At 39.1% G+C, this 22,727-nt stretch overlaps 1 protein-coding gene across 2 annotated transcripts in view; it reads right to left on the bottom strand.

The window, feature by feature from the left end:
• The window catches only part of Slc44a5 (solute carrier family 44 member 5), a 384,704-nt gene extending 364,031 nt beyond the window's left edge, over positions 1 to 20,673 (bottom strand). Inside the window, exon 1 of one of the 2 annotated variants that reach the window (XM_074079745.1) lies at positions 20,279 to 20,673. Coding sequence is in view for 1 of the 2 variants with exons in the window: in XM_074079744.1 (XP_073935845.1) it covers positions 20,279 to 20,309 (31 nt within the window). In the remaining variant the exon portion in view is untranslated. The remainder of the gene's footprint in view (positions 1 to 20,278) is intronic. The other variant, XM_074079744.1, reaches the window with a different exon arrangement.
• Positions 20,674 to 22,727: the final 2,054 nt, after the last annotated feature.

The following is a 22,727-nucleotide window of genomic DNA, read 5'->3' as shown; positions in this document are numbered from 1 at the left end:
TCCATGTGACATGCCATTCTACCACTTTGTAGAAAATTCTAACCTCAGCTAGGCACCTGTGGCTCACACCTATAATCCTAGCTACTTGGGAGGCTGACATCAGGAGGATGGATGCTTTGAGGCCAGCCCAAGCAAATAGTTCATCAGACCCTATCTCCAAATAGCCACTGGAGGTGTGGCTCAAGCAGTAAAGTGCCTGCTTTGCAAGTGCGAATCCCTGAGTTCAAACTCCAGTCCAGAGAGACACAGAAAGAGAGAAGAAGAAGGAGGAAGAGGAAGAAGGAAGGAAGGAAGGAAGAAAGAAAGGAAATCCTAACCTTACTCTTGGGGCTTCCCAACACTAGACTTTGGGGTCAGGGAAGAGCCATAATCTCCCCCAGCCTTGTAAAAAAGAAGAAGGAAACACACATTGCTTTTTACTCTTATGAAGGGCTCAAATTCTAAGACAGTAAGCATCTTCCATTCCATATGGTATTAGAGATCTACAAGCCTTTTAAATAAAGCACCTCTAATGAGAATTTGCCCTTCTGAATTGCGACCCAACCACCAGGAGAGGAAATATCCAAAATAAAGGGATTAAGGGCCTCACCTCAAATGGCTCTGCCCCTTCAGAATAAACTACCCTTTTCAGCTTTTGTGATTCTGCCCCTGTAGAAAGAGCACAAGGCAAAGGAAATTCAAGTGTCATAACAGCAAGCACAGTGCAGCGACATCCTCATTGCAATCTGTTTCAGCCACCACACTGGCAACCTCATCCAGGTACCATTAGCACACTAAAATGTAAAAACCCTTTCATAGTAAGTTAGGAACTGCATTCTGAATTAGCAAAGACTTAGAAATTTGTTAGTGTATCTAGGAGCTAATTAGAAAAATGAGAGTCCTCATATTTGAAAGATAAATTAATAATTCATGAACAGTTTCTTTAAGAAACAAAATAAAATCCAACCATTGGATTTTATGCTTGGGGCTTTTGTTGCTTTTTGTTGGGTTTTTGTTGTTGTTTCGGGAGTTTAGTTAATTTTTATTTTTTATAATTCCTAAGATAATTCAATGACCAGGAAGGTAATTAATCTTGCAAATGTCCCATGATTTGGCTTCTTAATTCTAAGTTTATACATAAATATGCAATTAAGTGCTTGTGGAAAGAAGCTAAAATTCAGTCAGCCTGGCTTCACATACTCCCAGGGACTTGCTGGCTGTGTGATTCCAGACGAATTATTTTATCTCATTCAGCCTGGTTTTCTAGTTTTTAAAACAACAACATTGCAAGGCTTTTATGCTTTATAAAGGAACTATAAATTACTTTGCAAATATTAGGTTCATTTGTCCTTAATAATGCATTTTGTTCTAGTAGATCACATAAATAGAATTTACCTGAATGATGAGATGCACACCTCACCCTATAATCAGAACCCTTAGCCTTAGTCAAACTATATTTCCTTTCTAAGCCTCAATATTCATGTATGCAAAATATATAAATAAGAACACTACACTTCAGTGATCTTAAATCACAGAACATATCAAAAGCCCTATAGTTTCTGGACAACTGCATGGAAGTTTCATAGGTAACTGGAAGCTGACCCAGGGCTAAGAACCATTAAATTCCCTTTTAGGGGCAGCTTTGAGAAATAAATGAAATACTGCACAAAACAATTAGCCCATGTTGAGTACACAGAAATATATGAAATGCTATTCTGTACATATTGAATCATACAATTATTTTACATGACACATTTAAGAATTAGTGAAGTAGTAAAGCAGGTATTCTCAAACTGCAGCCTGATTCTAGTGAGAGATTTGTAATAAGCACAGGTTGCTGGGCCCCACCTCCAAAGGTTTTGACTCAGTAAGTCTGAGGTACAGCCCAAGAATTTGCATACCTAACAAGTTCCAGGTGATGCTGATGTTGCTGACCCAAAGATGACACTTCCATAAAATGTGTTATGTTAGTAAAATAGGTTTTAGAAGGGAGGGAGAAAAAGAGAGAGGGAGGAAGGGAGGAAAGCTAGCAGGCAATAGGGAGAGAAAGAGGGAGGGAAGAATGAAGAAAGGTAAGTGAATTGAGAATTTATTGAATGCCTACTACACACATGATACTATATACTTTGCTATTTTATGTCATTTAACATTGATAATAGGATTAAACCCTAAACTAGGTATTATTTTCTCCATTTTTCAGATAAGGAAAGTTCAGAGAATTTATTCCCAAAATCACATAGTTGAGATTTGAACACATCTGTCTGACCCTGAAGTCCAGAAAAAAAGAAAAGGAGTAAATTCTCAGAAGATTTTTTTGATAATACGTTAAGAAAAACCATTTGGGGAATAGGGTACCAGGCACAATAGAAACCGAACTGAGAGATAGGATTGTTCTTCCTAAAATAGGATCCCTAGTTCTACTCCATAATATTTTTAATGTATAATATTTATTCATTTATTTGCTCCACAAATATCTGTGGATCACTAACTGTAAGACACTGCTAGTAGTCATCAAAGGTACAACTGTGAACAAGTCATGAAATTTACAGTCTAGTAGAGAGGAAGAGCCAACACACAATTGAAATACAGTTTGATAAATGCTATAATTGAACTGCAATGAAGGATGGGAACAAGTAAATATTGAAGGATGTCAGACAAAGTGTCAAGTTCAACTTGAGGCACAAAGCTAAAGCATCTGCCTTCTGAGAGGGAAAAAGGGACACTAAGTTTGGGAAGACCGCACACAACAATACCCTAATTCCAGCCATAAATGTCAAGCTTGTCACTCCATCTGCCACATCATTCAGACAACAGAGCAGCACCAGACTAAAAGACAGGTCTGAATTTTTATCTACATTTGCCTAAGTGTTGGTTATGTGACTTTGGGAAAGTAATTTTAATTTCTCCGAACCTAAGTTTCCTCAACTAGAAAGAAGCTAAGCTAAGCCTTTTGTGAAGTCTCTTCCACTTTGACCATTCTCTGGAGTTTTAACTTTAATGATGAGTCAAGTACACATCCTAGTTCATTAATCAGAAATTTGAATTATAGCTATCCTGTAAGTTTTTTTTTTTCATTTTTCTTTTATTATTCATATGTGCATACAAGGCTTGGTTCATTTCTCCCCCCTGCCCCCACCCCCTCCCTTACCACCCACTCCACCCCCTCCCGCTCCCCCCCTCAATACCCAGCAGAAACTATTTTGCCCTTATCTCTAATTTTGTTGTAGAGAGAGTATAAGCAATAATAGGAAGGAACAAGGGGTTTTGCTGGTTGAGATAAGGATAGCTATACAGGGCATTGACTCACATTGATTTCCTGTGTGTGGGTGTTACCTTCTAGGTTAATTCTTTTTGATCTAACCTTTTCTCTAGTTCCTGGTCCCCTTTTCCTATTGGCCTCAGTTGCTTTAAGGTATCTGCTTTAGTTTCTCTGCATTAAGGGCAACGAATGCTAGCTAGTTTTTTAGGTGTCTTACCTATCCTCACCCCTCCCTTCTGTGCTCTCGCTTTTATCATGTGCTCATAGTCCAATCCCCTTGTTGAGTTTGCCCTTGATCTAATGTCCACATATGAGGGAGAACATACGATTTTTGGTCTTTTGAGCCAGGCTAACCTCACTCAGAATGATGTTCTCCAATTCCATCCATTTACCAGCGAATGATAACATTTCGTTCTTCTTCATGGCTGCATAAAATTCCATTGTGTATAGATACCACATTTTCTTAATCCATTCGTCAGTGGTGGGGCATCTTGGCTGTTTCCATAACTTGGCTATTGTGAATAGTGCCGCAATAAACATGGATGTGCAGGTGCCTCTGGAGTAACAGTCTTTTGGGTATATCCCCAAGAGTGGTATTGCTGGATCAAATGGTAGATCGATGTCCAGCTTTTTAAGTAGCCTCCAAATTTTTTTCCAGAGTGATTGTACTAGTCTACATTCCCACCAACAGTGTAAGAGGGTTCCTTTTTCCCCGCATCCTCGCCAACACCTGTTGTTGGTGGTGTTGCTGATGATGGCTATTCTAACAGGGGTGAGGTGGAATCTTAGTGTGGTTTTAATTTGCATTTCCTTTATTGCTAGAGATGGTGAGCATTTTTTCATGTGTTTTCTGACCATTTGAATTTCTTCTTTTGAGAAAGTTCTGTTTAGTTCACATGCCCATTTATCCTGTAAGTTTAGACTTTGATATTAATGACTATTTCAAGTTATGCCATTTAAAAAATATACTGAGCCTAAGTTGTATGAATTTCAAAATGAATATTAAAGAAAGAAAAACTGACATCATATATGGAAATCCATCAGCTTTTGGAAAATTCTAAAATGAAGTCCTTAAGGGGGAAAGAGGGACATGTTTAAACATAGCATGAGAGTCTACTAAGCCAAATCCAAATGTCACTAGCTTCTCCACATGCAAAGCAATGTTCAAAAACAGAGTTTTCCCCACCTTGTATTATATTATCTGATTCCTATAAAGTAGACCAATAGTTAAGGCTAAAAGCTAGAAAAGCAGAAATTTCAATCTCAATAATATTTCATTCACAGGTCAGCCTTTTAAAAAGTATCAATATGTCAAATACAAAATAATTTTTTAAATTATAATAAAATCAGGGTTGGCATAGTGGTTCATGCCTTAATCTCATCTGTTCAGGAGGTGGAAATAGGGAGGATTGTGATTCTAGGATAGCCCAGGTGAAAAGTGAATGAGATCTCATTGTAACAAATAAGCTGTGTGTGGTGGAGCATATCTGTAATCCCAACTACATGGAGATGTAGGTAGAAGAATTGTGGATTATGGCTGGTCTAAGCAAAAAGTGTGAGACCCTATCTGAAAACAGCCTAAGAAAAACAGAGCTGGAGGTGTAGCCCAAGTACAAAGTCCTGAGTTCAAACCCCAGTACTGCAACCAAATATGTATGTGTGGGTTTGTGTGTATATGCAATTATATATGTATAACATATAATAAAACATCAAGTAATGTGAATTGATTGTAAACAACAAAAATTCTATGTTCTCACATTCCTAGAAATAACATCTTCAAGTTTCCCCTTGAAGATCAATCAGTTAACATTTATAAAGGTTTTGTATCCTGAAAGAAAGCTAACCGTACAACACAAAATAGAAGAGGAATGCCACGTTTTTTCATCACATTAATTAAAAAAAGGACTACTAAACTGACAATGACAAATGATAACAACCTGAAGATAAAGTTAGTTTTTGCCCCTAGTTTCAGTGAAAGACATAAGGCTGAATACAAAAATATAAATTCATCTGACAATCCCCAAAATTACATTCAATATTCTAGCTCTTCAGTGTTCCTTTACAGTAACAGTTTTCAATAAATTACTTTTTCTGTTAGCAGAGACTAACCACAAAACAAAAAATAATCGTAAAAGAAGAAAGCAAGGATTGGAGAGAAGAAAGCATACCTCTTTGAGCATTTCAGAAGTAATTCTAGACAAATGATATTTAAAGCTTCCAAACATGGAAAAAGTCATTTATTAAGAACTAACTGAAGAAGAGCTCCAGATTGTGACTTATCCCTTAGAAAAGACTTTGCATAATGGCCACCTTTCCTACTTGACTCACTTGCCTGCCAGTCCATTGTCTGTTTTTTCAAATCAGAAATTTTCCTGTACAAAGTGTACCAGATTTCAGTGTCTCAAAAGCATCTCAGAGGCCAGATGCTAGTGGCTCACGCCTGTAATACCAGCTACTCAGGAAGCAGAGATCAGGAGGACTGTGGTTTGAAGCCAAGCTGGGAGACCCTATCTCAAAAAAAAACAAAACACAAAAACCAAAAAAAAAAAAAAAAAATCACAAAAAAGGACTGATGGAATAGCCCAAGTTCAAACCCTGAGTTCAAAGTTCAAACCCAATTACCAAAAAAAAAAAAAAGCATCTTAGAGGCCCTGACGCTGAAGTTTCTTACTCCTGTAGATCATAGAACTAACTTTTATAGTACAACTAAAAAATAGATCATAGAACTAACTTTTATAGTACAACTAAAAAATAAATAAAAACATTTTGGATAAGTTGATGATTCCCTATGTATTTGAAACCTTGAAATAAAAACAGCAACAGCAAATTTGATTATCCAGAAATAAATCCATGCCATAGATCACTCATGCATGATCTGGAAACTCAGAATATCAAAAGAAGAAGCAACACTTGCTCTGAGCTGTGTCTGAAGGTTTTAGCTCATGGGCTCACACTAGCACTCTGTTCCATTCATTTGTTCAATTTTAAAAGAACTCATGTATTAAAATTCACTCATGATATTCATTCAATAAATTATTGAACATTTTCTAAGTGCTAAGCACCAAGAGAAAGATTTAGTAGTTTCTAATTTCAGGAAGTTTACAGCTTAATTTCATATTCATGTGTAAATGTACCATCAATAAAAGAATAGGAAAGAAAAATGAATAATACTTGAAAAATAAGACTTAGAAGTTCCTGTTAAAGGAACATAGTTTAAGATCACTTTTTATTTTTCATGGCAGGACTGGGATTTAAACTTAGGGCCTCGTGCTTGCTAAGGTAAAGGTGCTTTACCACTTGAGCCACACCTCCAGCCCTTTCTGTGTTGGTTATTTTTGAGATAGGGTCTTACTTTATGCCCAAGCTGGCCTGCATCAAGATACTCTTATTTGTGCTTCCCCATGTAGCCTGGGATGTTGGGCACATACCACTATGCCCAGCCATTGCTTCAGATGGGATCTCACAATCCTCCTGATCTTTGCCTCCCAAGTAGCCAGGATTACAGATTTGAGTAATTCTGCCCATCTTAACATCACTTTCTTTAGTACCTCTTTCCTTAGAGTTCAGACTATTATTGAATAGCTGAGTATAGACTAATTTTCTTAGAATTTACAATGTAAATTCATAACATAATAATACTAAGATCTGAAGTTAACATTAAACCTTCTAATATCCAATTGGCATGAGTGCCTGGAGATATTAATTGCAAATTCACTTTCCCTTTCATGAGTCACATTGATACCTTAAATGCAACTGAGGCCAATAGGAAAAGGGGAACAGGTACTAGAGAAAAGGTGAGATCAAAAAGAATTAACCCAGAAGGTAACACCCACGCACAGGAAATCAATGTGAGTCAATGCCCTGTATATCTATCCTTATCTCAACCAGCAAAAACCCTTGTCCCTTCCTGTTATTGCTTATACTCTCTCTACAACCAAATTAGAAATAAGGGCAAAATAGTTTCTGCTGGGTATTGAGGGGGTGGGGGGAGAGGGAAGGGGCGGAGTGGGTGGTAAGGGAGGGGGTGGGGGCAGGAGGGAGAAATGAACGAAGCCTTGTATGCACATATGAATAATAAAAGAAAAAAAAAAAAGACTCAAATGCTACTGGTTTCTTTAGCCTAAATAGACAATTCAATATAGTAAACATACACACACAAATATTCATTAAACCATTATATTTCCAATTGTTAAGTATACCAGTTATGTTAAGCAATGTAATTGAATATTATCCAACTATTTGAATTAAAATTATAAAAAATACATAAAATAGCCAGGCACCAGAGGCTTACTCCTATAATCCTAGCTATTTGGAAGGCTGAAATTGGGAGAGTCGAGGTTCAAGACCCCATTCTTCAAAATAACCAGAGCAAAATGGACTGGAGGTATAGCTCAAGTGGTAGAGCACCTGCTTTGCAAGTGTAAAGCCCTGAGTTTAAAGCCTAACCCACAAATAAATAAATAAAATATGTAAAAATACATACACTCAATTCATCCAACAAATACTCATTTAGTATTTGTGATATGCCCAGAATTATACTAGATACTTGGATAAGAGGATAAATCTCACACAGTCAGACCTGGAGTTGCTCATAGACTAGTAGTCCAGGGAGGAACCTAAGAAGGCAAATGAGAACACAAAAAAGTTCATGCAGTCCCTCTTGTGGCAATCCTATAAAACTCAGGTCTAATTCCAGGTACATGGCGACTGATACAGAGCCAGGTTTAATCCAGGAAAATTAATTTAAGTGTATAAAGACTGGCACAAACCTAGGAAAAAGCTGAAAGTTTCGAGTTGACTGGCCTGGGAATAGGGTACCATTTTCTCAGGAATCAAATGTGTATAGGCTGGTTGTCCTACAACTACTGAAAATGTTACCAGAACAGTGAGAGATCTATGTTTAGATTTTCAGGAAGCCTCCAAATTTTTTACCAGAGTGGTTGTACTAGTTTGCATTCCCACCAGCAGTGTAAGAGGGTTCCTTTTTCCCCACATCCTCGCCAACACCTGTTGTTAGTGGTGTTGCTAATGATGGCTATTCTAACAGCCATCAGGTAGAATCTTAGTGTGGTTTTAACTTGCATTTCCTTTATTGCTAGAGATGGTGAGCATTTTTTCATGTGTTTTTTTGGCCATTTGAATTTCTTCTTTTGAGAAAGTTCTGTTTAGTTCACTTGCCCGTTTCTTTATTGGTTCATTAATTTTGGGAGAATTAAGTTTTTTGAGTTCCCTATATATTCTGGTTATCAGTACTTTGTCTGATGTATAGCTGGCAAATAGTTTCTCCCACTCTGTGGGTGGTCTCTTCAGTTTAGAGACCATTTCTTTTGATGAGCAGAAGCTTTTTAGTATTATGAAGTCCCATTTCCCTATGCTATCTCTAAGTTGCTCAGCTGCTGGGGTTCCACTGAGAAAGTCCTTGCCTATACCTATTAGTTCCAAAGTATTTCCTACTCTTTCCTGTACCAACTTTAGAGTTTGGGGTTTGATATTAAGATCCTTGATCCACTTTGAGTTAATATTGGTATAGGGTGATACACATGGATCTAATTTCAGTTTTTTGCAGACTGCCAACCAGTTTTCCCAGCAGTTTTTGTTGAAGAGGCTGTCTTTTCTCCATCGTATAGCCAGCAATACCACTCCTGGGGATATACCCAAAAGAATGTGACACAGGTTACTACAGAGGCACCTGCACACCCATGTTTATTGCAGCACTATTCACAATAGCCAAGTTATGGAAACAGCTAAGATGCCCCACTACTGATGAATGGATTAAGAAAATGTGGTATTTATACACAATGGAATTTTATGTAGCCATGAAGAATGAAATCTTATCATTTGCAAGTAAATGGATGGAACTGGAGAACATCATTCTGAGCGAGGTTAGCCTGGCCCAAAAGATCAAAAATTGTATGTTCTCCCTCATATGCAGACATTAGATCAAGGGCAAACACTACAAGGGGATTGGACTTTGAGCACATGATAAAGCAAGAGCACACAAGGGAGGTATGAGGATAGGTAAGACACCCAAAACACTAGATAGCATTTCTTGCCCTCAATGCAGAGAAACTAATGTAGATACTTTAAAGCGACAGAGACCAATAAGAGAAGGGGACCAGGAACTAGAGAAAAGGTTAGTTCAAGAAGAATTAATTTAGAAGGTAACACACATGTACAGGAAAGCAATGCAAGTCAACTCCCTGTATAGCTATCCTTATCTCAACTAGCAAAAACCCTTGATCCTTCCTGTTATTGCTTATACTCTGTCTTCAACAAAATTAGAGATAAGGGCAAAATAGTTTCTGCCTGGTAGCAAGAGGGTAGGGAGAGAGGGAGGGGGTGGGGGAAGGGGGGAGAAATGACCCAAATATGTATACACATATGAATAAAAAAAAAGAAAAAGAATAGATACAGAAAAAGAGAAAACTATGAAAGTACCTCTTTATTAAGCCTATAGGAGTGAAATTTTGTTGTACCTAGTTATATACAATAAATTGGTTCTTTACTAAAAATAAATAAATAAGAAAATAAAAAATATGAAAAAAAAAAAAAGAACAGTGGGAGACAGAGGGACCAGGGTGGCACTAATCACTGATTTCCAGTTAGGCTTTGGGTTCCCTTTGCTTCAGGGCAATAATAAAGGTAAGTGTAAGACATCATGTAACCAAAAGGAGGATTAGAGTAAGGTAAGGAGAAAAGTCAGAGGAGGTAGAGGGGAAAGTTTGACAGAGAAAGTAGAATCTGTGCTGAGTCTCGAAGGATAATTAGGAATGTCAGCATTACAAGAAATGCACCATGAAGGCAGAAGCATAAAAAATGTGTGTGGCTTCTAGTATTTAGAGTAGTGGTTTACTTAAAATTAAAAAGGATATGGGAAGTGGTGGGAGATGAAGATGGAAAGGTGATCAGAGGTTAGTTTCTACCTTTGTGGTTTGGCTATGGATTTTTTTTTTTTTTTCTGTGTAGGTAACAGAAAGTCATTCTTGGATTTTAGGGGTGTGAAATAAGATTTTTCTTTTAGGAGTGTCATATTTATAGCAATGTGAAAAATAATTTGGAAGAAATCTAGGTCTAAAGTACAGAGACCTGTTAGCACCCAGGTGATTGTAATCATCCCAGAAATGACCAGCACTGAATTACCGGTGACAGTGGGAACTGCAACAACTAGAGACAGGATCAATAGTAGCCTCTGACTTAATCAGTTGGGCAAAGAACTGGAGAGAGGATGGGAGAGGGAAGGTGGAGAAAAGGATTCTCAGCTTCCAAGCAGCCATTCTGTAAAATTATCTATGCTAGGAAATTATACATGAAGAAAGATGGAATGGTAACACACAAAATGAAGGAAGAAAAGAAGTGAGTTAGGACAATACTATATCTAAGTTTAAATACCAACTCTGCAGATTAATAGTTTATAAATTCAAGTAGATTATTTAATCTCTGTGAGTTTAGCCTCACCCTATATTTATTTTTATAAGTTATCTTGTTTCAAGAAATATGCAATTTATAAAAATACATATAATTCAGGACTGATAGAGTGGTTCAAGTGGTAGAGGGTATGCTTGCACACAGCCCTGAATTCAAATCTCAGTCCTACGAAAATAAAAAACAATAATAAAATAAAAATACATATAATTCATCAAAACAAAGTATGTAAAGAGAGACACTGAAGTGAAAAACTAAGGATATGAGACTGGGTAGTGGTGGCTCACACCTGTAATCCTAGCTGTTTCCAGAGGCAGAGATTAGGAGAACTGCAGTTTGAAGCCAGCCCCGTCAAATGGAGAGACCCTAAATGGAAAATATTCAACACAAAAGTACCAGAGCTGGTGGAGTGGCTGAAGTGGTAGAGTGTCTGCCTAGCAAGCATGAGGCCCTGAGTTCAAACCCCAGTACTACCAAAGAAAAAAAGAATAGGTTATAAAAAGCAAATGAATCCACAAGTGTTTGACTTATAATGACGGATATAAGCAAGAATTCTGTTCTGAATTTCTTGTCTACCCATAGTGGGAAACACAGTGAGTTCCATGTCTCACTGTCCACTGTTGGCTTGTGATATATGTGGATACATCTATTTATGATCAGCTTTTCTTTTTAACAAAATAACGATCCTCCTTTTGTCACCTAAGAACTAAAGGTGTTAAACCAGCAGAATCAATGTCATTGCCATGGGAAAAGAATGTGACAGCATTCTTGTGCAGCCAAATAGAAGTGTGACTAAAACTGAGAACTGTGAATAGGAAGAAAATTGAGCTTAATTCAAAGTGGAAGCTACTATTAATGCAAGAATTTCTGAAGATTAAATGTCCAGAAAGTAGCTTTTACATTTTTTTAAAAAAATTTAAAAAGTCATTTTTTATGACTGGGTATTTTAAAACTTTTACCTACAAAATGTACAAAATCATAGGTTAACCTTAAAATAACTTTTGATATTTATAAGAAAAAGATGGAATGATAATAAATTTTAATAAAATGTCAATTAAATCTTATTTTTATTTTTGTATTTGAACACTGAAACATAATCCAATGAACAAAAACTTACATAAAGGATATCCTTCAAGTTTTTTAAATGCACAAATTTATGCTTCTTTTAAAACTGGATTTTAAATTTCACTCCCAAAGGAAATTTTTACCCAACCAAGACTTAAGATGGACTAGTTCTGAGTGTCCTTGGGGCCTTCCTTATCAGCTAAAACATATGTTAGAGGCATGGTTACTAAAAGTACAGCTCTTCTCTAAAATCCAAAATGACCAGAAAATGCTGCAGAAAGATGTCTGGGAAGCCCTCCATCCTTTCACATTGAAGAGCTACACAGTCAAGGCTTAACCAATCATCTGATTTCTTGGTCCTTTCTTTTGCAAAGTTGTCAGACAGATGAGGAATAAGAATCAGCAATGTGAAATTATGGCTGCTCAATAGAACAAGGGACTTTTCACCTTTACTTTAATCTCCCTCTAATGTAAGTCCTGAGGGGATGCTATAGAAGGTTATAAAACTGTAAGAGTCCATGAGAACACACAGAAAGAAGTAAGGAGGGCAAAGAAAAAGCACAGGCAAAAAAAAGTCTATATTTTTTTAAAAGCTGTGCCAAGATCTAGGATCTAAGCCTAGATCCATGAGATAGGTAAAGCTGGCTCCTAGGAATTCCTTTTTCAAAAGCAAGAATCCGAGCTATTCTGGAAGAATGGGAAACTGATGGGGCTAGCCCAGAGTTTCTCAACCTTGGTACAATTGACAATTTAACCCAATTATTTATTATAGGGGCCATACTGTGCCCAGGACTATTTAGCAGCATTTCTGGTCTCTGTCTACCACAGACTAGCCCAACCGCCACAGTGACAAGCAGGAACAACTCCAGGAATGGAAAATTGCCCTCGGTTAAAATCCACTAGGCTAGACCCTACACAATACGTTTTTCTCTGGTTCCTCAAGAGCTTTGCAGCTGAGAGGATTGGCAACCACAGCAAGAACAATGTGACCAGTAAAAATTTCTGCCCTGGTAACTTTCTCAGATTTCATATTTTGTTGAACATTTTGACAGGAAGTCCATTTCTATAACTATTTTAATACTGCACAAAATGTTTCTTAAAGATAATAGAGCTGGGATTTTGGCTCAAGTGGTAGAAAGCCTGCCTAGCAAGCACAATGTCCTCAATTCAAACACCAATACTGCCCCCCCCAAAAAAATTTTATATATATATATATATATATAATAAAGACATAAAATAAAGATAAAAGAGAAATATCTTTAGAATTAAATGACATAAAACCATTCTACACAAGATGTCTACCTTTTGAAGAAACTATCATAATAAGCACTGACATTTAAAATAGTAAAAGTTAAAAACCCCTATGCTCTACTGTTTTCTTTCTCTCACAGCACTTTCCAATTTTTAATATTAACAATTTTTTGTTATTCATTGTCTGTCTTCTCTATTCAGCATGCAAACTTCATGAAAGCTCTGTTTTATTCTCTGGTGTATCCCAAGCACACTTAGAATAGTGCATAGCACAGAATTAAGTGATCAATTAGTATTTGTCAGACGAATGAAGGGATAAATGAATGAGTGAAATAAAGTAGGCTGCTATACCACCCTGAAGCAGGAGCGATGGCAAACTTCTTTTTGTCCTCTTTCTCAATTTCTGGTTATACATCAAAGGACAAGTTGGGAGGAGGAAAGCTTCTTGGTAGGGAAGAGTAGATAAAAATAGTTGGAGAGGTTTTCATCAACAGATTTTAGGTTTTTGTTTCCTATGTCTTTCTTTTTATAGTTGACAAATAGAAATTGTATACATTTATGATGTTTTGATATATGTATACATTGTGGAATGGCTAAATCAAGCTATATAACAAAAGCATTACTTCAACTACTTTTTGTGGAGAGAATGAAAGATTTTAGATTTTTAGGGACTTTCTGTATTTTCAATTTTAGGGGCTGTGATGTTTTGGGCTGTTTGGCAATTTGGGGCCTTCCAAATTCTCTTTATAACACTGATATTTAGTTCACTGGTGCTTCTATTTGGAAGATATCCTTTAAACTAGGTGAAACAGAAGACAAGGAATTGGCATCCAAAAAGGAGAACAGAAAACAAATTGCTAAAAAGAACTCAAAAGAAACAGGAAAATGGAATTTCAGGTTTTAAGCTCAATTCACTAATTAGAAAAGAGGACTAAGATTCAATCCCAGTGCTAAAACTACTAATGAAGATTGTGAATCAGAGTGTTCCCTTTTTTCTCAGGAGCCTAGAAGCAGCAGATGGGGTATAGAGGAAATACTAGAGTCACTGTGTAAGTAAGTAAATTAATACCATTATAATTCAAGGTTTTTATTAATATTCTTTCACACACACAATGTCTCTGCCAGTATTTACATGCCAATCAAGGGGTCCCTATTTCCCAAGATAGAATACAAAGATAATGAAGTATAGTATCTAATGTTATGTAACCAACGAACACAAAATTTAGTGGTTTAAGACAATAGTAAGAACTTATTATCGCTCACAGTTTCTGTGATTTGGGAATCCACAAACAGTTTTGTTGGGCTGTCTTGGATCAAAGATGATCATGAAATTCAATCAGATGTTGGTGGAGGTTACAGACATCTGAAAACTTGACAAGGTCTGAGAATCCATTTCCAAAGTAAGTCAGCCCAGATTCAGTCCAGGATGGGAGTACAAGGAGTGTGAACACCAGTAGGTAAGGAACACTGAGGGCCAGCTTCAAGGCTGACTACCACAATGGTCAAGTGGCTTACAAAATGAATTGCAAATAACCTCAATCAACCTCAGAGTTGACTTAGATGCATCTTTTCCTGTTTCTACCTTTTCAAAAGATGAGAGCATTTGTTCATCTTGTCTCCTCTCCATCTCTAGAGAATTCTAAAACATCGTATGATATCACCTTATCATCTCTGAGTAGATGCCTACTTTTTGTTAACAATATATTCCTCATTTTAATGGTAGATCACTAATAACAGAGTTGTGGCCCTTCTGGGGAAGGTATAAGAAGTGATAATATCCTCTTGATTCATCTACCTTCCTGTGTTAGACCCCATAGATCTTGAGAAAAGGGAACAAATATTAAAATACTGAAGGTAGACAAGGAAAAAAGGGTCACAGGATTTGGCTGTGTCTCTATTGCTAGTACATGCATGATTTACTTAGACCACAAGAAGACATCTAATATATCTGTATCTCAATTTTCTCACACGTAAATATCACCATGCTCACATATATAAAAAGTAAACTCTGACTATAAAGTGAGAACAAAGCTCTATTATGTGTGATATACATGAAGTCTGAATATAAACTATGTGTGTACACACACACATATGCACATGTATATATGTGTGTCTTAACTCATACAGAATATATATTTTCAAATAATAAAAACTAAACTCTTTCTAGACATAGGCGATTCATCTTTGGCAGCACCACTCACCTCTTACAGTATCACTCCTTCGCTAATTCTACAAATACTGAGCTTCCTTCTGACACTAATGCACTGTGATTCTCACTACTGTGAAAATAAAGTGATGTCATAAACATTGTGTTACAGTGTCGCTAAGGGCCAGACACCACTCTTAGTTACATAATCCCTCAGATCATACCAGTCTTGCTAGTCTCTAAAGAGCTTCTTGGAATACAAAGGAAAAGGGAGTGGGCAGTAAACAAAGTCCTGAAAATATAGAAACTCTTTATTTTTCATTATTAATCCTTGGCCCAGGTGGCTCACGCCATAATCCCAGCTACTTGGGAGGCTGAGATTGGGAGGATCACAGCTCAAGGCCACCTAGGCCAAATAGTTTGTGAGACCCTATCTCCAAAACAACCAGAGCAAAATGGACTGGAGAAGTGGTTCAAGTGGTAGAGCACCTGCTTTGCAAACAACAAAGTCCTGAGTTCAAACCCCAGTCCCACCAAACACAATTCTTGGCAAAGAAGGAGACAGTTTGGAGGTGATAGTAGGCAATGAGGAGCTTTAAAATAATCAATTATTATTTATATCTTTCCTAAATATTATGAACTTTTCTAATCACAAATGCTTAGGGTGAAAAAAATCATCCAATGAACCCCATTTCCCCCTTGCCAACATTTGCCCAGTAAAATTTGAGAGAGTAATTTCCTTACTAACTAGCTGTTAAATAGTTCCCTCCAAGAAACAGTAGTTATCATTAACATCTTTGTGCTATTTTCATTTGTAAGAGCTGTAATTCATAACAACCTAATAGTAAGTAAAACTCAGATCTTTTAACAGTCTGTATGCTTTTATTATCACAAATGCTTCACTACTTGTCAAGATCGGTTCATAGCACAAGGTACTCTGATTTGAACTTGCTTGAATTAGAGCAAAAGAACACTCTCAATCAGGCTTCCACTTTTCTTGGCAAAGTCATGAATTGTCTGACATTGTCATAGAGGCTTTCCCATGTCCACTTTCCTAACATTACTTCTCTTTCTTGGGCTTCTTTCTGTTACCTAGGAAACTGCCCCCATGCTGTCTTCCACATTCTACCTACTTGCACAATCATGTTCCAGACCCTTTAGAATCTGCCCCCCTCACCGACACCACCTCCACTATTAGGATACACTTTTCCCAAGACTAATGTGTTTTGAAAGGCTTGCTTAGTGGGTAACTAATCAGATCATCTCTGCTAAAATGTTGAATTAGTTCTTATTCTTTCTAGAGTTGTTTTTAAAACAAAGATTCATAGAGACACCATCAATGTCTCAACCCAAAATGTTGTAAGCTTTGGTAAAGAGTAAGAAAGGAGAATGAGTATAACCAGATTTCTTAGGAAAGTGAAGTATATTGGGTCACCTCACCTGGCCTAGGGAATTGATGTAGGAAAAGCTACCTTCCCTAAATCATTCTTAAAGATAAGAATGTAACCCCAAACATCTGATGAGTATCCAGTGGCTTCTCATTTCACTTAAAATTTACAAATTTTACAAAAAGATCTGGCCTCTCTCTACCTGTCTCTACCTGATGCAGTATACTGGCCTTCCTTCTGTTCTTAACCTGCTGAGCTGCAGCCTCATTCCTGCCTGAGGTGCAAATTCTCCTCATTATTTGTTTTCCCATGCAAATGTCAGCTCTTCAGATAATCTAAAGTAACCTCACAATCATTTTCTAGTATATCATTCTATTTTTTTTCTTCTTTGTACTAGTCACTATGTGAAATTTTCTGGTTCACATATTTGTTATCTGACCCTTCCAGGCCCCCACCTAGACTCTTCATGGTCTATCATATTCATCACTGTACCCCTACTGCTTTGCACAGAACCTGATACATATTAAGAACTCAGTGAATAAGTGCTGAATGTGCTGAATTCTAAGTTTAACTTTACCTTTAAACTTAAGTGATTTAACAAGAAGTCCTTGTTGTGCTAATATTGGGAAAGGAGGTATTAATATCACCATATTAAATGTAATTATGTTGTATTTATGAAACTTATCTTGATCATGGACAACAGCATTTCTATTAAAAATTATAAATAAATTGGATTCATAAAGATTCCTTTCACCTTTTTGAAAAGCTGTTCTTTTGATGAGATGTTAAAAAAATGAATGCTAGTATTTCCTTGAAAAATCCTGCCAATGGATCTTATTCTTCTGTCAATATTAAGAAAATGCATTTTCCTTTGGACAATTTCTGGCTACTTATAGACATATAGTCTCTATTAATAGGGCTTCAGAACCAATGAACAAGTTGCTTGTCACAAGACCCAACGAATGATCTCTCCCCATACACAGTGTAGCTAAGCAGAGAAGCAGCTCCTCCCCAAGAGGATAATCAACACAGTATGGAATACTGCTAAACCTGTAGCTTATTACCCAGTAAAGTTCACCACAGTAGCCTACCTCATCCAAAAAAAAAGGATAGAAAATTTATTTTCCCCCAGACATATCTAGTTTAGTTGGTTATAGTGGCTTAGAAACAGATGTCTGAGAGCAGTTCAACAAGCCTGCAGTCAGAGGCTTTTATAGAGCCACTCCTTTAAAAGGTAAAACTGATGTAAGCCAATGGATTACTACTTCCTAGGTTTGTTTCTGTCATGGATAAAGTATCACAATTCTGCTAAGATAAAACTCAAAGGATTTTTGATAGTGGCTTTTGTTTTTAGAAATATTAAATAAAAAAAGAAATATCAAACAAACTGATTTTAAAAAAAACAAAAACTCAACATTAGCAGGAAGAGAGAGATACATAAGTCAGAAGACCTAAAATAAGAACAAAAACAAACAAATTTCCCTTCAAGAAAAACATGTAGCATAAGAAAACCTTATTTGTAAAAAACCAAGGTGAAAGACCACATGTGCTATGAACACTTGATCACTACTGTTCTAGGTAAACTGCAAACTCTTAGATGACAAAACTCTACTAACTATTATTCTTCAGTTATTTCAGTATAGAATTAGATTTATTTAAGAAAATGCAATTGCATCTTGGCAGACAAAATAAAAACTTCTTGGTGTTTTAAGGGAAGGAAGGAGTAAAGGAGAGTTGTCTTTTTCACCAAATCTTGTATATTTGCTCACTTCTCATTAATTTGGTCTCCTTTGCATATTTTTGGGCCTCTTGATAAGCTTATCTATTTCAAAGGTAAGATTTTGTGCAACTACCATATACTGTAAAACTGGAAAAAAAATGCATGCTTAGGAGACCATTTACAATCTGCAAATTTTGGGGTGGGTATGAAATATATTCCTGCCAAAGGATAACCACATCAGCAGTGCTGAAAACCAGTCCTTCTGTTTTTCTCATGGTGCCATATGGTTTCATTAAGAAAGAAAGAAAGAGAAGAGGGAAACAAAACTGTAGCTAATACACCTTGTCAATAATTTTGGTTTTGACAAATTCTTTGATATTATGGCAAAAGAAAGTGTAAGTGAATTATATTCTCTCATTCTTTACTGTCTGCCTCTATAGACATGTACTAAATGGGTAAGTGTCAAGCTTAAAGTCTGCTGTTTTATAGGAGCTATAATATTTTAAAGAAATACATTAAAAAATAAATACAATAAATAAATACAAATAAATAAAATAAATACATAGGTTGAAATTTCAATAGCAACAACAAAATCCCAGGTACTTGTCTGGTATTTGTCTTCTAAAGAGTCAAGGACCAAATTTTTTAGCCCTTCCCAATAAGCAATTCTAGTAATGAAAATACCAGCTGGAGCACCAAGATAAAGTTCTGTCCCCCTAGTGACCTCTACAGTGGAGCTAAGCTTCTCACAAGCAAGACTGGGGAGGAGTTGGACGCAAGAGAAGCAAGCACACTGCTTGTAAACCAAGCCAATATATTCCGTAATACTCCCAGATTCCATCTCAGAGTGTGGTCCTATTTATATAACCCTGAGGTATAATAAGTCTCCGCCTTTCAGGCCATCAGAACCAGTGGGTTGAAATCCAACTTCAAATACCGCCCCATCCTCCTCGCCACCACCCTCAGGTTTGTCCCCGGGTGCACAGCCTTCCTCTCCGCGCATGGTGTCATGTTGACTTCCCCCTCCCCGCAATGGCAATGCTGCAGTCAACCTCTTTGGCACAGTTATTTCCCCAGCGAGAGGGACAGCAGGAACCCCGCGTGAGCAGCAACCTCCGGGAGTCCGCGTCCAGTGAGCGCGCAGCTGTGCACCTGCTTCCCCATGCCTTGCCCTCGGACTCCCGCGGTCGCTCCCGGCAGGATGCTGTTCAGAATGCTGCCTCCTGAATCCGGCCCAGGACCACACCGCTGGACCTCAGGTCATCCTAGCAACTAGCCCTTCCTCGTGCTCCCTGCCATCGTTTCTAACCCCTCAACTTTGCAAGTTTGGAAGCCCTGCTTCCAAAAGAGCAACAGGGGGACGACTCAGCTGGAGACACTGCCCGCCACGAAAGGCTGGACAGAGGGCAGTAGCTTGCAAGTACTTGGCGGGTGGCAAGTCCCCTTGACCATGGGAAGGGAGAGAGAGAGAAGGGAACCAGCCAGCTCCAGTTTCCTCTTGAGGATGGAGGTTGAGAAAATGGATGCAGAACTTGTCACCTTAGGGATGGGGAGAGAGAAGAAAGGGAGGAGAGAGAGGGAGCAGAGAGGAGAGGAGAGGAGAGGAGAAGGGAGGAGAAGAGGAGGAGGAGGAGAGAGAGAGAGAGAGAGAGAGAGAGAGAGAGAGAGAGAGAGAGAGAGAGAGAGAGAGAGAGACTGATTCTGAAAAGGATGAGACGCTAGGAGGCAAGAGTCTCTACTATCACCCCACTGCCCTAAGGCACAGAAGGTGCAACAGATAGGCACCCAAGCTAGCGAAGTGAGCAAGAGGAGAGGTGACAGAGAGTCTCTGGATTTCCTTCTGCTACAAAAAAGGGGACAAACTCCTGTCTGAATGTCCCCAGAGGCAAAGGGAGGCTAAGCAGTGCTGAGGTTTCCCCAGCTCCGGAAGTAGGCAAACTCTTCCCCGCAGAGAGCCTTCCACTTGGCCGAGCCTGATGGTAAACAGGCCGGAACGAGGGGCAAACCAGAGATGCGGTGGGAAAAGGTGGAGATGGAGAGGGACTCACCCTTGAGGCTGGGGGTCTTTCTCCTGGCCATCTTCGGCCCCCTGCCCTCCTTCCCGGACCCCGCACGCGCTTCCTGGGGTGGCGCGCGGCTCCGGGAGCGGACGCGGTGGCTTCCTGGCGCGCTCTGGCCGCCGCTGTCAGCTCAGCGAGCTCTTTGTTGAGGCGATGGCATCTGCGAGGCTGCGGCGGCTGGCGGGCTGCGCACTCGGCTGGCTCGACTCGGTTGGGGCGGGCGCCGCCGCCCCTCTGTTCTCGGTTGTGCCGCGCCACCAGCCCCGGCTGGCGCTGCTGTGGTCGCTGTAGCTGCGGGGGCGGCTGTGGATGCTGCCGTACTGCTCCCGCTGCTGGAGGGGGCAGCGCCGTGGCCCCGCAGCGCCCGCCCAGAGCTGACCTCCCCTTACCCTACAACTCTCCCTCCCCCACTCCCCCACCCGGGTGTCCCGTCTGAGCAGTCAGCTTCAATCCAACCGGTGCCTGCGCCCTCATCCAGCAGGCGTTACGGGAGAAGACTACGGTGGTGGCGGCGGGGAGCTGCTGGGGAAAGCAGGGGACCGCAACCATCCGACTGCGGAAGAGGAAGCTAGGCAGCCGAAGTCTGATGGAGCCAGAATTCGGCCTTCTTACCTCCGAGCCTTCGGAGACCCCTCCCAGACTCAGGACGGGCTCGCAAAACGCACCCATCTTCTTAAGCATCTTCTTAGGCCAACAAGAACTCTAGCCAGCTGGGAGAGGACCAGAACCATCCCTGCGAGCGGCCCCTGCGCCGTCCTCCTCCACAGCCTCCTTTTGGGATCGCTAATCCCAATTCCAAGTGGGTGACCGGACCCGGGCCACGCGGCTGCCTCTGTCCATCTCGAACGAGGAGAGGACAGTGGTTTTGGAGGCTGATGGAGGAAAGAGGCAGCCTACCTCCAGAGCATGAAGAAATGACCTCGTAATGGCCCCTATAAGTCTCAATAGCAAGTGCTCTGGATAGTTCCTTGGGGGGGTAGTAGGAAGAAGAAAAATAAAGTTCATACTCAGATGTTGGAGGAATTAGGAGAGGGAGCAGTGATTTCTTGGCCTCCAGTAGAAACTTTGTTCCTGTGGCCGCGTTCTTTCTCTCTCTCTGATGGGATGTTTGTCTTTGGAAAGTTTGCATTTTCCTGGAGGATCTGTCTTTCTTTCACATGCTGATGAGGTATTAGAGAGTATTCTGCCATTGTCCCGATACTGCAGGGAAATATGCAAAGTTTAAGACCGACCTAAAATGTAAAGGAGCAGGCAACGGTGGAAAGGGTACGACAGGGAGGGGCTACCTGTGTGTACCAACGCGGGGGTGTGGGGGTAGGTAGCATAGAAGGAAAGACCAAGAGATTTGCATCTTAGTCTTTTTAACACTTTCCTTCTCTGAGGTTGAGTATGGTTACCAACCCAAGCCGATCAATACCTCTAGCCAAAAGTTCCAGCACCCATGTGGTGCAGCTCTAGAGTCAAAAGCTCTCATTTTGACTTCTGGCCTTGTAATTTCATACCTCTGTACATTTGGAAAAGTCATTGAATTCCTCTGCTTTTCTGTTTTCTGGTCTGTAAAATATCATCTCAAAGAGTCTCTGAGATATTTAGCCAAAAAAAAAAAAATCACAAGTTGTTTTTGTAACCGTAAGTAACATATTGAAGTAAACAGAGAACATGTAAGATACCCAATTCCTCTCATAACAAAGGTGTGCATTAGAAATAAAACACAAATAGCAAAGTTTTTTAATTTTTTTTTATTTTTTTTATTTTTTTGTGGTGCTGAGGAGAGAACCCAGGGCTTCATAGATACCAAGCATGTGTTCTACCACTAAGCTATGCTAGGGAGCCACAAGTTTATCTTAATAAGCAAAAGAGTTCGATTCTCAGCCTTGTGTCAAAAATGAGAATTATCAAGATTTCCCTCTTCTAAAAAAGCTGGCTGGCTCTCATTTAATTAAAAACTACTCTGCACTGAATGTGGTGGTACCCATCTGTAATCCCAGCACTGAGAAGATTAAAGCAGAAGGATTCCAAGTTCAAGGCCAGCCTGGGCTACAGAATGAGTTTTAGGCCAGTCTGGGTTACAAAGCAAGACACTGTCTCCAAAAAACAAAAAAAAAAACAAAACTACTCTGCAAGCAAAGGAATGTAAATATTTAAGTTTTGTAAATATTTATAGTCTATATTCTATGTGCTCATATTTTACACGAGGTACTAATTATTGTTTAAATCACAATAATGTTTTTCAATTCATTCATTCCTTTCATATGCTTTATTTCTTTTGATCCTGACCACAAGTCTGTGAGCTCCACAAGAGTGACTTCTGGTTTCACAAATGATGAAAAGGGATTCATGGAGATGTGATGACTTGCCCATGGCTTCTTGGACTTTCCACTTAGCACCCAGCTCTATCCAGGATAGCAAATGGACTACTCCTACTTCAGATCGGGGA

Source organism: Castor canadensis, chromosome 7 (genome assembly GCF_047511655.1).
Source record: "Castor canadensis chromosome 7, mCasCan1.hap1v2, whole genome shotgun sequence".
Taxonomy (NCBI): domain Eukaryota; kingdom Metazoa; phylum Chordata; class Mammalia; order Rodentia; family Castoridae; genus Castor; species Castor canadensis.
Note: the sequence above shows the minus strand (reverse complement) of the source record. Positions and strands in the feature narration are given on the sequence as shown.